Below are 15,372 nucleotides of genomic sequence, written 5' to 3'. Positions count from 1 at the left end.
CCCTCAGTATATCTCTCCAGCGCAGCTAAGGCTAGAATTTGGCCTCCAAAAACAGCAAGTAGCACGTAAGGGTGCTTACGTTAAGTGCTGTTATAAAATAAAGGGAGCAGAGAGTTGTTCTATGAATTCATTCTTCTGGAAAGAACTGAACAAGAATAAAGGCAGTCCGGCTTCGGTCTATCTACAAATGGCAATAAACTATCTAGCCCTACAAGATCTCTGGGAGGTCAATGGGCCGCAAAAAACTTTTAAACAATTAGTAAATAAAACAGTATCATTATCTTTGGAAGAAGATAAATCTGCCCTGACCAAGAGGGCACACGGGTGGTTTGTTATTCAGAGTTATATAAGGCCCGTGCCACAAGTCTATTTGGGAACCGGATTCTCAAAGATGGTGAAGGAATCATATTTGAAATTGAGGATGTAAACCAGCACCTCCCTCCTTGGCAAAGGTCAGAAACAACCACGAACTGCAGAATTTGTGGTGATTCCAAAGATGATATCCTCCACTTGTTGTGTAGATGCAGGGGCCTAGACAAAGAGCGTAAACTGCTTTTGAAACCATACCGGAACCAGAGAGGGATCCAAACTCGCAGGCAAGCATTAAAAGCCTGTTTTGATGGAAGAGACATTCAGTTAGCATGCAGATTAGTTAAATTTATAAACATTGCAAAAGCTATGTCAAATTTAACTGTTATATAACATACTAAATAAAGAGGGCTGTTTTCAAAAGGCAGAAGCTGCAAAATCCGAATTGTTATATACTGCTTCTAACTTGATATCATAATTCAATATTCCCCCGCCTATTGTTACAACGGAATAGAATGCAGGGCATCGCACACTGGATATATAGACTAAGATCATAACAGTTAAATCAGGAGCTTTCTCAGTTTTTTGTCCCATTCAATTTTTCTAATAATATGAGATTTTTAATCAAATGTTCTTAAAATAACGTCTGTTGTATTGTACGTAGAGGTTTCTTTTATTGAATGTATTTGTATATGCGGCCTCATTTAAATGTTTTTTTTTGCAAAGATTTTAATTAATCATGCAATAAAGTTTTTACTTACTTATCCTAGCTACCCTAAATCCACTATTAAACATAACTGGTTGACACAGAGATGCACCGGCTTTCACAAATGTGGCAGCTGCAAAGTTTGCCCCCTAGCAATGATTAACACGAAAACCTTCCAAAGTCATCTGGGAAAACCGTATGAGATTAAACAAATGATCAATTGTAATAGTCGATATGTGGTATACATGCTCAAATGCAAATGTAGCGGCTTTTACTTTGGCAGCACAATCAGGCCACTCAAAGAGAGAATCAATGAACACCTTAGGGCCATCAAGCACCATGATCCCAGATACTCGACAGCAACACATGTCAATGAGTGCACATTACAAGGGACACGCAAGACATTGTCTTTTTGTGGGATTAATCAGATTGATCTGGACCCCAGGGGTGGGAACAAAGAATTACACCTCAGACGTAGAGAGGCACTATAGATCATGAAGCTCCAGGCGGTAGAACATGGTATGAATACAGACCACGAATTACATTACTTCCTGGGCGATTAAACTTCTGACCATAACCCAGACCCATTTACTAACCGACGATACAACATTGACACAAGATATATATCCTTTCTGACTTGGTAACAGACTGGGAAGATATAGTATCTTTAACTGTACTAGAGCATCTATATGTATCATGCAACACTGTGAAAGTTATGTAATGATTGTACTAATGTTTATGATAAATTAGATGATAATGTGCAAGGAATAGTAGACGGAGACAGGTCACTATAATAGTACCAACGCTTGTACAGGCATGTGATTGGACAGACCTGTGTCACTGAACGTCCAAGTTATCGGATTTGTATAGATAATGTACGGCAGCAGACTGCAGAACTATTTAATATCTCAAAATGAACATATGTCATGGATTAGAAATCTCTATGATAAGGACTTGTGACCTGGTTAAGAACCATGAAATTCTATAATACTTGCATTTGGCGCATGCAAGAGCGTATGAGCCTTGTCACCCTCTCTTGGTTAACTTATACCCTACTCTTCCTGTATCTCTCGAGCATCCCTTCTTTACAGATTGATAGTTATATCCACAGATTCTTTGTCACCTTATACACTATGAGTTTGGGTGACGTATTGATATTAATACCATAGTACTATGGGTAGTGCAGCTCTCTTAATATTACTATAGTGATCTGACTTTAATCATGCACAGATACGTACTAAGCTCTACTTTATGATCGACAAGCTACTACTTAGTGATCTACAAGCTACCATCTTGATTATTATAGTGATCTAATTTTAATCTAACTATAATTATGCACTTATGTGTACGTAGCTCTACTTGGTGATCGACTAGCTATTATCTCAAGGAAACACGATTGTATATACTACAACGACCCAGATGATTATTATGACATCATGAGCTTTCCTCCTACTGTTATTTAGACAAGTGCTAGAAACAATTATGGGAGTCTTGTATACTTGTAACAATCACATAGTGACGAATTTGATCCATGCACAGATATGAATGACGTCTCATTTAGTGATTGATAGGCTAATATCGCCACACATATTATTCTACTTGTACAATAATGACCCTATGTAGGATATGACATTAGGGATTTCTTTTGAGTTTTGCACAGATACGTGCCAGTGAATTTTCGGGGTTTTGGAGCAGTTTCTCATAGGCATCTACCGTAATACGGGCAGGACACTACACCCATCATGACGGAGGACCCATTGATCTGTTTCTGGAGAACCAAGATCTGTGGGCCCCGCTTTTTAACATATGTTTTTAATAAAATTGCCCACATATCTGCCCCTCCATCGTGGAAAACAACAGCAATTGTCCCTATTTATAAGAAGGGAGATAGGTCAACTCCGAAGAACTATAGACCCATCTCATTGATAGATTCCACTGCTAAGTTAATGGGTCGTCTCCTTTTAAATAGGTTGGAGGAATGGGCCTTGGATAAGAATATTATAATCCTGTGTCAGTTTGGTTTTAGAAGAGGGAAAGGCACAGTGGATCAGTGCCTGAATTTGAGCCTAATTATAGCGAAATATACAGCCGCTAAAAAAGGCCACCTCTATATGACCTTCATGGATCTATCCAGCCTTTGACTGTGTGGCACAGTCTAGGCTGTGGCAGATCATGGGGGCAATGGGGATTGGCCTGAATATTATTAACATCATCCGCGACTTATATTCAGGTGCTTCTGCCTGTGTCCGAAATGGAAGGGGTGGTGATTGTACCAGACATTTTAAAATTATGAGAGGTGTTAGGCAGGGGTGCGGTCTCGCCCCCTTCCTATTCGCACTTTACACCAATAATGTAGAAGCTACCCTGATGGAATCCACTCCAGATGTCCCTTATATAAACTCCAAACCGTTACCAATACTACTTTATGCGGATGACGCAGTGCTTTTGGGACGTACTAGTAATGCACTCCGTCACTTAGTGTTGGATTATGCGCAATACATGAACTCTCTGGATATGAAAGTTAACTATTCCAAGTCCTTTATCCTTGTTGCTGGTCCAAAACTGCGGAAACAACCCCAAACTATCACTGAACGGGGAAAATGGGGAGTCGTTGACTCTCAATTATTTAGGGATCATGTTTGATAGACAAATTAACTGGCAAAACATGATTGTAAATAGAGCGATCCAGATGGAAAAGAATATTGGGGCTTTAATTAAGTTTATTTAAAAAAACAGTCTGAAACCTTTAGAGGTAATAAAAACAGTGCATGAAGTAAAGACGGTGTCTGCTGCCACTTATGGAGCAGCCGTCTGGGGAGTCAGAGAATGTACAAAACTCCAATCAATTGAAGATCATTTTTTTAAAAGGCTACTTTCATTGCCGAAGTCTTGCGACAATTTTAAATGCCATGTGGAAATGGCAGCCCCTTACATTTCTGATAAAATATCTCTGGCGCCAATACTATTGTGGCATTCAATATGGCGAAAGGAGACTCTTACATTGACAAGAGATATCATAAATGATGTCTTGAAATTCGATGGGGTAAGCAATATAACCTGGTTACGATATGTTGAATCTACTTTAAAAGCTAATGGGCTACATCATTTTTTCTTAGACCCTATGAGTTGTTGTTCCATTTCTAAGAACAATCTGAAAGCCCAGCTATTATTTAATATGCAGACTGGAAGGGAGACTTTAAATGTTAAGCTGTCAACAGTTAAAACATATTTAACAGCACTGAGAATCTCACAAATGGAAAAAAAATCAACGTACCTAACTTTTGTTACTAACTTACAGCACAGGTATATCCTGGTGAGATTCCGTCTAAACTATATCCCTCTAATGTTGGGTATTCCTGGTAATGTTTATGTTGCTGCCGATCTCCCATTTTGTACTTGTGATAACCAGTCAATACAGAATTATATGCATTTTTTGTTTTTTTTTAGACACTATCGGAATGAAAGGAAAAGGTTTATTATCCCCATTATGAGTAAAATGAATTTTAAACAATGTCGTGTGGCCTTTTATTATTTGCAATTATTGTCTGACCCCTTTACTTGTTTATCTGTGGCATCCTTCCTTTTAACTGCTCTAAAAACTGTCAATTTGCTGATCTAATTAACTGTAATATGAACTTAATCAAGCCTGAATTTTAATTATAAATCTGTAATTTGTAGAACTATTGTATTTTAAAACCTGTTGTATTGTAATGATATGAAATGTTTTATTTTTAATCTTTTTATATATGTAGTATACTGTTATGCCTTCATTATGTCGGCGAAATAAAGTTATTCTGACTGACCCTATGTAGGATATGACGTTAGGGATTTCTTTTGAGTGTTGCACAGATACGTGCCAGTGAATTTTCGGGGCTTTTGAGCAGTTTCTCATAGGCATCTACCGTAATAAGGGCAGGACACTACACCTATCATGGCGGCTATACTAATCTAAACATCTCCGATAGCTCGTGTGCTAGTTGATGGGGCTTAATTAAGGCCCTTCACTTCCGGGTCCGACACCCACACGGCCATACCGAGGTGCCGTGGTCGAAAGATATCGGAGACGCTGCCACACACAGGTACTTATGCTGAACTATATAGCAACATATTACGGATTCTGCAATTCTATACCGATAGCTACATATTAGTATTTTCTGCTTACAACGCATCGCGGACTTATCTTTAGACGCCGCTTAAATACGGACTTTAGGACACAACACTAACAAGTGTGTGTCGGGTAAGTGGCACAGATGTATACACTTTTAATTACGTTTTGCTAATTTCACCTAATGTCGCCACACAATCGGGGAACACAAGACACGGCAATGTCCCCTTATATACTCTCGATCACCCACCCTGATACTTTCACAGGCACGGGTTAGCACAGATATGATCTGCTTCGTAAACGCTCTTGTGGACATCGGTGCATTTCACTGCTCCACCGGGTTTATTTTTCGCCGGGATACACCGCTTTAAATCTTTACTTATATCGATCTATTTAACGTGAGACACGCAATGATAATAACTCTCACCATGCACGCAATGTCTAGATTATGTCTCACGCCTCGGTCTTGAACAGTCAAGCACAACACCCGCTTGCCTACCCAATCATTACCGATTTGAGGCTGCACGTTTTACCTTGTCCTTATCACCACGCCTAATTTAGTTGCTGCGACTCATAGCTTGCATGCTACGACATTATACTGCCACAGAGGTGCACCGTTCACTTGGGATGCGGGTTTTTTTGCAAGTATCTTCCTGGGGTCTATAACATTCTGATGATCCTCAATTTGAATTGACAGATATATTGAGGACAGAAATAACTACACATCTTTGGACTTTACCAGCCGTGATTAGGCTGGGATGGAGATAGAACCAGCCAGAAGGTATGTCCCTGATATAGTTCTGGGCCTAGATTGGCCCTCCTTCCTTCCCTTTCATGTATATATGTACAAGATAGGTATACAGGACCTTAATATTCTTATACATCTTTCAGGCTCATAACGTATTCCGGTATACATACAGGTAGGCCTGGGCCTACACCCAGTAACTATTTACCACCCACTCACAACATTAACATAATTATTATGCGCACTTGTCCCCCCTTTTTCTACAAATGTTTCAATTTCACCCCGCTGCATCAGACAGCCCTCCCACCCTGACCTACGGCTTTCTGGTGTTAATTCTGTTTTGTGCACCATGTCTGGTATTATGCAGCACTATGGATCTATGTACCAGACATTGTGAGATATTGTATTGCATCAATAGGCACTTACGCGGTGTAGTCACTGATCACATTGATCATGGCTTCCATTCCTGTTGGCTAATGTTTGATATACGTTTGCACATTTGGGACTACCTGTACATCGTAATTAATGTATGCTTCAACTGTGCCCACATGTAGGGGCTTATACTCTGTTTTGTATATGTTTTTCCAGCCCTGAGGAAGTCGCGGGTCTCTTTTCCCGATCGACGAAACACGTGTTGGCTGGAGCTACTACAAGAGAACATTAAACTCATCCATACATGCCATGATTGTTTCTTTACTATAAGTGATTGACTTTGAATATTGTCTTATTTGTGCCGGGGCTTGATATATATTGTTGTACAGATCCTTGGATCTGAATTGTGGGGTGTTGGGTGATTACCCCCTCCCTGAGCACCATATACCTAAGAAGAAGAATATCAGATATACCGGTAATAGGGAGCGCCACTCCCACACAGGGCACAATCATCCCACTCGTATTCCATTATGTTAAGCAGCTCGAGTACTGAATATGAAGCAGCACAATTCGACATAGTGAAGTTTATGTGCAGTGCTTGGAAAATTCTGAATGTGTTACCTACCGTATAGATTTTTATCTTACGAAGTGCCTTAAAGCCTTCCTTTGTTCCTTGCTGTAGAAAAGGGTCTGCGTATTCGAGACAGGCGTGCAAGGATTATATGAGCCCAGATTGTATGGGAGTATATTAAGATAGCATTTGCGATCGTTGGTTTTATGCATCACAGGCACTTTACATGGCTGTAATTGTTAATATTCTGTAATAAAAATCGTGTATGTATTGCTTTGGGTTTGAAGTGATGGACTAATTTGAAATCTGTGTACTTTATTATGTAATTTGTTTTTTTAATTGTGTTGGTCCATTTATATATGTTTTATACTGTATATGTGTTACTGGAACTTTATATTCCAAAATAAACAGCTTGATGATGACGAGCGCAATATGATTTGAAGCGAAAACATTTATTTCGTTTTAGACATTGGTTACAGGCAGCTTTAGCTCTTTTTCGCCAGTCCTGCTTGCAGTAAGGAGTGAGTTTTCAGTACACTAAACAACATGGGAAAAACATTGAGGGACAACATTTCGAAAGGTAAATATGTATAGATTTTCTATACCTAACTCCACGAGCTATATATCATCAACGCATATAGATGTGCAGTTAAGAATAGTAAAGCTATACTTCTCTCTGCGCCCTGACCTTTACATATTTTGTGTGTCAATACTCTGTCCCCCATACTAGCGTGCAACAGTGTTTTTGAACTAGAGTACACTCCTACAAGATGCACGGCCGAAGTGCCTTGATCACATGTCTTGTGGCTCCTTCCAGCTCCAGAGCCGCGGGGGTGGCAGGCTGACCTTCTGCCATAGGTTATGCAACAGTTGCAGTCTTACAAAACACCCGATGAAAAAGAGCTTCTCTTTTGTGTCTCCGTTTGATGTATTCCTTGTTTTTCTCCCTTTGTTCATAGCCTCGGGCTCCCCGCTAGTTGTTCACCTACCCCTGTAATTTTGGTGTTGTGTCTGTGTGTGGGTAACCTCTCATCAGGGGGCCAAATTTATAAGCGCGTCCTGTCCTGTAAGAAAGAAACCAGTTTCGCTGGTTCACGGGAAATTCCAGCATTGTTTCACCTATTTCCCTTTACTGACTCCGCTTCTAACGCACGCACTGTTTTGTTTTTCTCCTTTTTAGGAATTCTGCCTGAAGGCCAAGCCTAAAGTAGAAACGGCCGTCGAGCACAGCAGAGGTAAATCTGATTATTTTCTTGTGTACTGGGCAGTAATTATTGACCTTTGGACCGAATGTAACAATTCAGTGGTATTCGTCAAATCTTATTTACACCTAATTTTACCACCTAAAAATCATCATCGTGAAAAGATTAGCTGATCTAACTGGAGCATCACAAGACCGACAAAATAAGATGTTGATTATGTGCTATGCTGGGGGGTGCAGAGATCAGCCAAGAGTCAACAAGCGAGTTCGTTGCTAGTCACAATAATAAAGCAAGCAACCAATTGAGTTACAAGTCTGAGCACAAGCAGGGAGTGCAGTACACCCATTTGTACATTAAACATTCGTTCAAATATGTTTGCAGGACGCCCGAGTGATCACATGATAACTAACAGAACAGTTCGCAGGTCTGTCCTCCATAGCACGAATAGAACATTTATTTGTTTTTAAAACCACATTAATTTGAAGCCCTTTATTTGCTAGTGATTGGCATTACTATGAATATGATTCAGTGATGTGGCAAATCGTTACAAAACCCAATACCAGCAAGTAAAGAAGTGGGCAAGTCCTTGCGGAAAGAGCATTAACATTTCTGATTGGTGGTGTAACTCGTCAACATCAGGGTTCTTATCTGCCTAAATGTGTGTTAGTGGTACTCTTGAAATTACTCACGTGTAGGCAGTGGAAACAACAGGAAAGGTTTATCCTTTGTGCACGCCTGGGGCCTGTTCCCCATGGCAGTACAGACTGGAATGTCTGCCATGTGTGTTCACAATGTCACTGCTAAATTCTTTAATTTACACACATCTGCGTGGCTCTGAACCAGGGCCCTGGTTGTCAGGGTTCTTACATATCAGGTGGAATCCTCACATTAGCTCCACTCCCCGTCTTTACATGCGAGTAGTCCATACTAGTTTAGGCACACCAGCAAAAGAAATGGATTCATAACATGTGATTTTATTTCCTTGATCTTTCATAACATTGGCAATTGGCGCTCACAGCATGTAGCTGCCTTGCAGATGTGAACTACAGCATGTTGCTGTCCTTAGTGGGTCTTCTTTGAAACCCCCCCTTCACAAACGAGTACGCAGTGGATACAGTGTCAGAAAGCACTAATCTTGTAATAAGGAATACGACAGGAGCAATGCACTCCTATGTCCTTCGCTGTGGAACAATAATGAAAACTGGTGAAGGGGAATATGATAAGAGAGAAAAGCGAAGCACTGGATTTCAAACTCTGACTCGTCACTCTGCTTGCAAAGATGTCTGCAGATCTAGATGGATACCTAAAGGCAAGTTAGCATCTTTAGTAAGCTGTTCTTCAAAACATCCAACCTAACAGTTGATATGATATACCTTAAGAGTATCTCTGTGTAACCCATTTGTGTTTTTGAAAAGAAAAGAAACTGTTGTTTCTAAAAACTTAAAATCAAGTTGAAGTCCACATGAATAGTAACCTACCCTGCTCAAAAAAACGAACTATATTCAGCACTGTACTCTCCCTGAAGGATGATCAGGTTGTATCTTAACTGTTGTGTGTGCATCTGCAAGATAATCAACAATCAGCAAGAGTGTGAGCCAGATTCACAAAAGTAAACTTAACTTTTGTGTAAGATTACGCTTGCTGTAGTAACTTTAATACTGTTTTGGTATTCTCAAACGACAAGTGTAACTTTACTATTCATTTTACAAGTATAATTTTACTGCTCATAAAATTAGTAGTAGTAAAATTACAATCTTAGTTTGTGAATACCAAAGCAATAGTAAAGTTACTACAGCAAGTATAAATTTGCACAAAAGTGCAATTTTACCTTTGTGAATCAGGCCCTCTGTGTTTCCTTGTTTTCAGCCAATATAGTTAGGTTCGCCCTTGTTAACCTTACTACCGACCCAGCCCGATTCCTGAACTTTCCGCCTATTTCTCACAACCAGGTCTGCAAACTCCTATGTACCACTAAAACAGGGTGGTCGATGGATCCCTGTCCCCCCACCCCGCCCCCAAATAGCTCATACCGTTGTGGATCCTATTGCACAGCAACCAGTGCATATTTTCAGCTGTATTCTTAAAACAGGAATATTTCCAAAAATTTGGAAAAAGATTTCTATTTTGCCTTTGCTAGAAAAAAACAACTTGGGCAGATCAAACCCTGATAACGCACAATCTCCCAGCTGTCCTTAACAGGGAAAATTCTTGAAAAGTTCATGAATGAAGAACTGATAAATTTTATTAATACCATCCTCAGCCTCGACCCCACGGGGTACGGGTTCAGGAGTGAGCACAGCACTGAGCTCGCCTTGCTCACTTCGACGAAAGAAATCAGGCGCTCGGTTGATAACGGAGGAAAGGCTGCCCTGATCCTTCTGGATCACTCGGCAGCATTCGATATGGTAGACCATGGCCTCTTGGTAAGTCGCCTCCAAGAAATCATCATGGGTGGTGCAGCCCTCTCTCTTGTCAAATCTTTTTGGACAGATCGCGAGCAAATAGTGGAACTGGATAGCTATGCATCGCATACTTTTCAACTCCCGTGTGGGGTCCTGCAGGGCTCGTCACTGAGCCCCACCCTTTTCAACCTATATGTCACCCCATTGGCCAGACCTATTCAATCATTTGGCTTCGCAATGGTATCATATGCAGATGACACGCAGATTATAGTTTCCATTACTAACAACATTCAGGAGACAGCCCATAATTTCCTAATTTGCATTCAACAGGTAGGTGGATGTCGGAGAACTTCCTCCTACTAAACTCTAATAAAAGTGAGATTTTGCTCTTTGGCAGTAACCCTTCTTTTTTGTCCCCCAGCTGGTGACCTCAGGAACTTGGCCCGCTCCCCACTCCAGTCAGAAAGGCAAAAAATCGAGGAGTTATTTATGATACAACTCTGTCCTTTACACACCAGGTGAAAGCTATCACGTCATTCACGTTTCTCACATTATAAATTCTGAGAAAAATGTTCCCTTCCATACCGCTTGCCCTCCAAAAAGCAGTTGTCTATTCGCTCATTTTATCCAGGTTGGACTATTGTAATGCCCTCTTTGTTGGTATTCAGAAGTTTCTTCTTAACAAACTACAGGTCCTTCAGAATTCTGCGGCCCGCCTATTCTTCAATATTCCTAGACATTCCTCAGCCAAACAAGCTCTCAAATCTCTTCACTGGCGTTCAGTGGAGAAGCGAATCAACTTTAAGGCTCTCTGTATTGCCTCTAAGGCCCAGCATAATCATGGTCCGGACTACTTGAAAAAACAGTTTCACTGGTATGCCCCCACTAGAAACCTTCGCTCATCATCTCATAAGCTCGTAGTGGTTCCCAGATTCCGACTCTTGAACTGGGGGGGCAAAAGCTTCGATAATGTCACTGCCAGATTATGGAATTGTTTTCCTACTAAGCTAAAGAATTCCCCTGGTCTTTTTTCTTTTAGGAAAGGCCTAAAGACCTGGTTATTCACTCATTAGCTCTTCTTCACTATGCAAGCTCTGAGTATCACTTGATTGTCACCTTAGGTACCTTGCTGCTAAGCGCCTAGATGCCCTCGGGTATTAGTTGCGCTCTATAAATAAAATAAATAAATGACAGAACATCAAGGAACATGGAAATCCCTTGTTTACTACGGAATTGAACATGTGCCAAAATCCACTGGGGGGGGGCGGGAGGGACAGAGTGCGCACTTTACGACAGAAACAATCAAGATATATAATCAAGCTCAGAACAAACAGCCCTAAGAGCCTCAATAATGACTAGGAATTGTATGTACACCTGCAATAGCTCTAATGGAAACTATATAATTTCATGGACAACGATCAGGACACTTATGCCTTAAGATTGAATTTGAATTTGTACAAGACCTTACATAATGACCACACAACCTCACTTCGAGCCTAAATTGCTGAATCATAAATACTAAAGCTGATCGTTGTTAGTCAGTTGTTACACTGGGCAATGTAACATCAAATCATCTCTCACCATAATGTTGTGAAACTCAGCGAGCTATGCATATAGTGTGTTACCTCACTTAGAGGATATATAGCATGGTCTCTTATGTACAAACATTATGTCAATAAAATCACTTGATTTCATGTTGCAAATGTATGTATCAAATGACTAACTACATTTACCATAATGCAGTAGGAAGACATGGCTGCAATGTTCTAAAAGGAGAAACTAATGTAGGACCACCAGCTGTGATCAAGACTGCATAGTTGAAACGTGTTGGCTTGGTATCCGTGTGAACAGTAAAAAACTGTTAGCGAAACTGCTTTGTAGTGCCACTTTGTTTTTGTCTGAAAAGAGTATTGAGGTTGTCTGACCTCTGAGTGAGCGCCGGCAATAAGAGTGCACCACTACAGACCAATTTGGAAGGATATATATATATATATCATATTTGCATCAATCGATAAACATCTGTGGTACCGTGCACAAAATCTTATGCACATATCATTAATAATCAGAGTTCGTGCGCAATATTTCTTTCTGTTCCCTCCACGAGAAGATGAATCAAAATTCATGTGAACAGTCTTAATCAATATTCAAACGTTTAAAAGAGTTCAAAGTTTGTTTTTTCATAACACACCTTGATTGCTGAATACTTTTCTGAAATGTAAATTGTTCTCTTGTCTCTTGTGACAATAGTTCTCCGGACTGAAATCATACACATTCAGTTGCAAGGCTTCAGCAACATTATAACATACTGCCTAGCAAGGATGCAATGGAACAAGAGGGACGTTCTACCCATTGATTAAAAAAAAAAAAAAAAGTCACCACCATCTCCAAATATCGCAAGAGTTTAAGGTTTCCTGGGAACTGTCGCATAAGAGCAATCAAGTAATGTATACACAGATAACTCTATTTAGCCCGAGATCAAACCTTTGAGTTCAAAGGACAGTGTGCTCCCTATTGAATGAGTTACAAAATCTCTAGAAGAAATTTGCTTCAAATTTCACTTCAGACAGCAACTCTAGAGCATGTAGAAAAATAATAAGCAATGCCTTCAAATGGTCAGGTTTTAAATAAAGGGAATGTTGTGGGGAGTGTCACCTTCCCACCAAACAAGTGCGCACTGTATTCAATGAAACGCTGGGGTTTCTTCACATATTTCGGTTTATTGGTTATGAAAAAAGATTACTCCATTGGTTAAACTTCAAAAATCCATAAATTCTTAAATCAACTGAATATTGCATCCGTAATAGTCATCTGATGGAGCAATTCATTCTTTGTATTCAACGTTAAACATCCACCCAATGCATTTCGGGTCAATCAAATCTGACCCTTCCTCAGGGGTCTATAACAAATGAAACAGGACCATTAAGTTCACAGCTCGAAATTGTGAATGCTAATGAATGTACAACTTGAATCAGATACACGAGAGTAAAAATAAAAATAACATTTTTTACAGAAATATTTACAGATGCTCACACTAGAATTTAACCGAGGTTGCACATTTAAACTTGTTTTAATTCGGATTCGTGCAACGATGGTTTGTTAAAGCTCAACTGCTGTATATACTCAGGTCTCTTGATAGAATTCAGTGACGGCTTAATGAATGTTTGATATTAACATGACTGCTCCTGCACACGCCTTTGCGCATTTATCTTGTAGACATCTGACAGATCGACTAACAATTGATTAGGATGTAGGCTATTGCAGACTCTCAGAATTGTGTTTATTGTCTTTACATTTAGGATGTGCATTTTATTCACTATGTATTTTGTTCACCATGTATTGAATTGTGCAGTGAACTTAATGGTCCTGTTTCATTTGTTATAGACCCCTGAGGAAGGGTCAGATTTGATTGACCCGAAATGCATTGGGTGGATGTTTAACGTTGAATACAAAGAATGAATTGCTCCATCAGATGACTATTACGGATGCAATATTCAGTGCATGATGGATCACGAATGGCGTCTTCACTCGGAGGTGGTGCAAGGTCTCTTTCAGCAGTGGGGAGAGCCTTGGTTAGATCTATTTGCCACCAAAGAGAACGCTCAATGTCAGCAGTTCTGCGTGTTGGAATTTCCAAGGCAGCACTCGATAGGCAATGCTTTTCGTTGTGAGTGGAGTTGCGGTCTACTATACGCCTTTCCACCCATTCAACTTCTGCCCAGAATGCTGAAGAAGATCAAGCGCGACCGGGCTCAAGTCACTCTTGTGGCTCTGGATTGGGCACGAAGAGTCTGGTATCCCGAGCTGCTCAACATAGCCATCGATACTCCGATCTGACTGACTCTTCGGGAGGATCTTCTGTTGCAGCAGCAGGGGACGGTCCTCCACCCGAACCTGTCAAGCCTCCTCCTCCTTGCGTGGAGACTTAGTGACGGTAGTTGATGTTGTTTGACCTGCCTCCCGAAGTCTGCGATGTTATCTTAGCAGCCAGGCGTCCCTCCACTAAGATGGTATACGCCTGCAGATGGAACAAATTTGTGGCATGGTGTGCAGCAAAGGCTGTGGATCCCCTTTCCTCCCCTCTTTCTGAGGTTCTCTTGTTCCTCCTTTCTTTGGCCCAGCAGGGCTCTGCTCTCGGCACTCTAAAAGGCTACCTCTCAGCCATTTCAGCCTTAGGCTTCCTGATTAACCTTCTCTTTTCAAGTCCCCTGTTGTAAATCATTTCCTTAGGGGCATTACTCATGTTTTTCCTCCTGTTCCTTTCGTAATGCCCCAGTGGGACTTGAACTTGGTTCCTACATATCTTATGTGCAGTCTCTTTGAGCCGCTACATAACTGTCCCCTCAGGCTTCTAACTTTGAAAACTGCCTTTCTGTTGGCCATCACCCAGCGCGCAGGGTGAGTGAGCTACAAGCTCTTTCTTCCAAGCCTCCCTTTCTGGCTGTTCATCCGGACAAGGTCGTCCTCCGAACTAGTCCTTCCTTTTTTCCCAGGGTGGTTACTTCTTTTCACATTGGCCAAACCATCACTTTGCCCACCTTCTTTCCGCATCCTTCAAAGAGAAAGAGAGGCTCTGGTCCAAAATGTGCGCTTGCCTTGTACTTGGATCGCACCAAACAATTCCGGGTGGACGACCAGCTCTCTGTTGGGTACATAGGCGCCAAGAAAGGTCGGGCTGTGCACAAAAGGACCATCTCCAGGTGTCATTCTGTGCATCAAAGCTTGCTATTCTTTGGCAAAGAAGGAGTCTCCAGTGGGGCTGCGCGCCCATTCCACCAGGGCGACGGCAGCTACCACTGCTTTGGGACTTGGAGTCCCCCTTAATGACAACTGTCAGGCAGCTACGTGGGCATCACTGCACACGTTCACCAAACACGAATGCCTGGACAGCCAAGTCCAGAGAGACCGCTTCTTTGGCCGTTCTGTTCTCCAAGACTTTCTGGTGTGAGCTTAGTTTTCAGAG

At 41.1% G+C, this 15,372-nt stretch overlaps 1 protein-coding gene across 1 annotated transcript in view; it reads left to right on the top strand.

The window, feature by feature from the left end:
• The window catches only part of APOO (apolipoprotein O), a 999,638-nt gene that overhangs the window by 271,459 nt on the left and 712,807 nt on the right, over nt 1–15,372 (top strand). The window contains exon 4 of the mRNA XM_085622412.1: nt 7,989–8,043. Coding sequence (XP_085478538.1) covers nt 7,989–8,043 — 55 coding nt within the window. The remainder of the gene's footprint in view (nt 1–7,988; nt 8,044–15,372) is intronic.

Source organism: Triturus cristatus, chromosome 8 (assembly GCF_964204655.1).
Source record: "Triturus cristatus chromosome 8, aTriCri1.1, whole genome shotgun sequence".
Lineage (NCBI taxonomy): Eukaryota > Metazoa > Chordata > Amphibia > Caudata > Salamandridae > Triturus > Triturus cristatus.
This window is presented reverse-complemented; position numbering and strand designations above follow the sequence as displayed.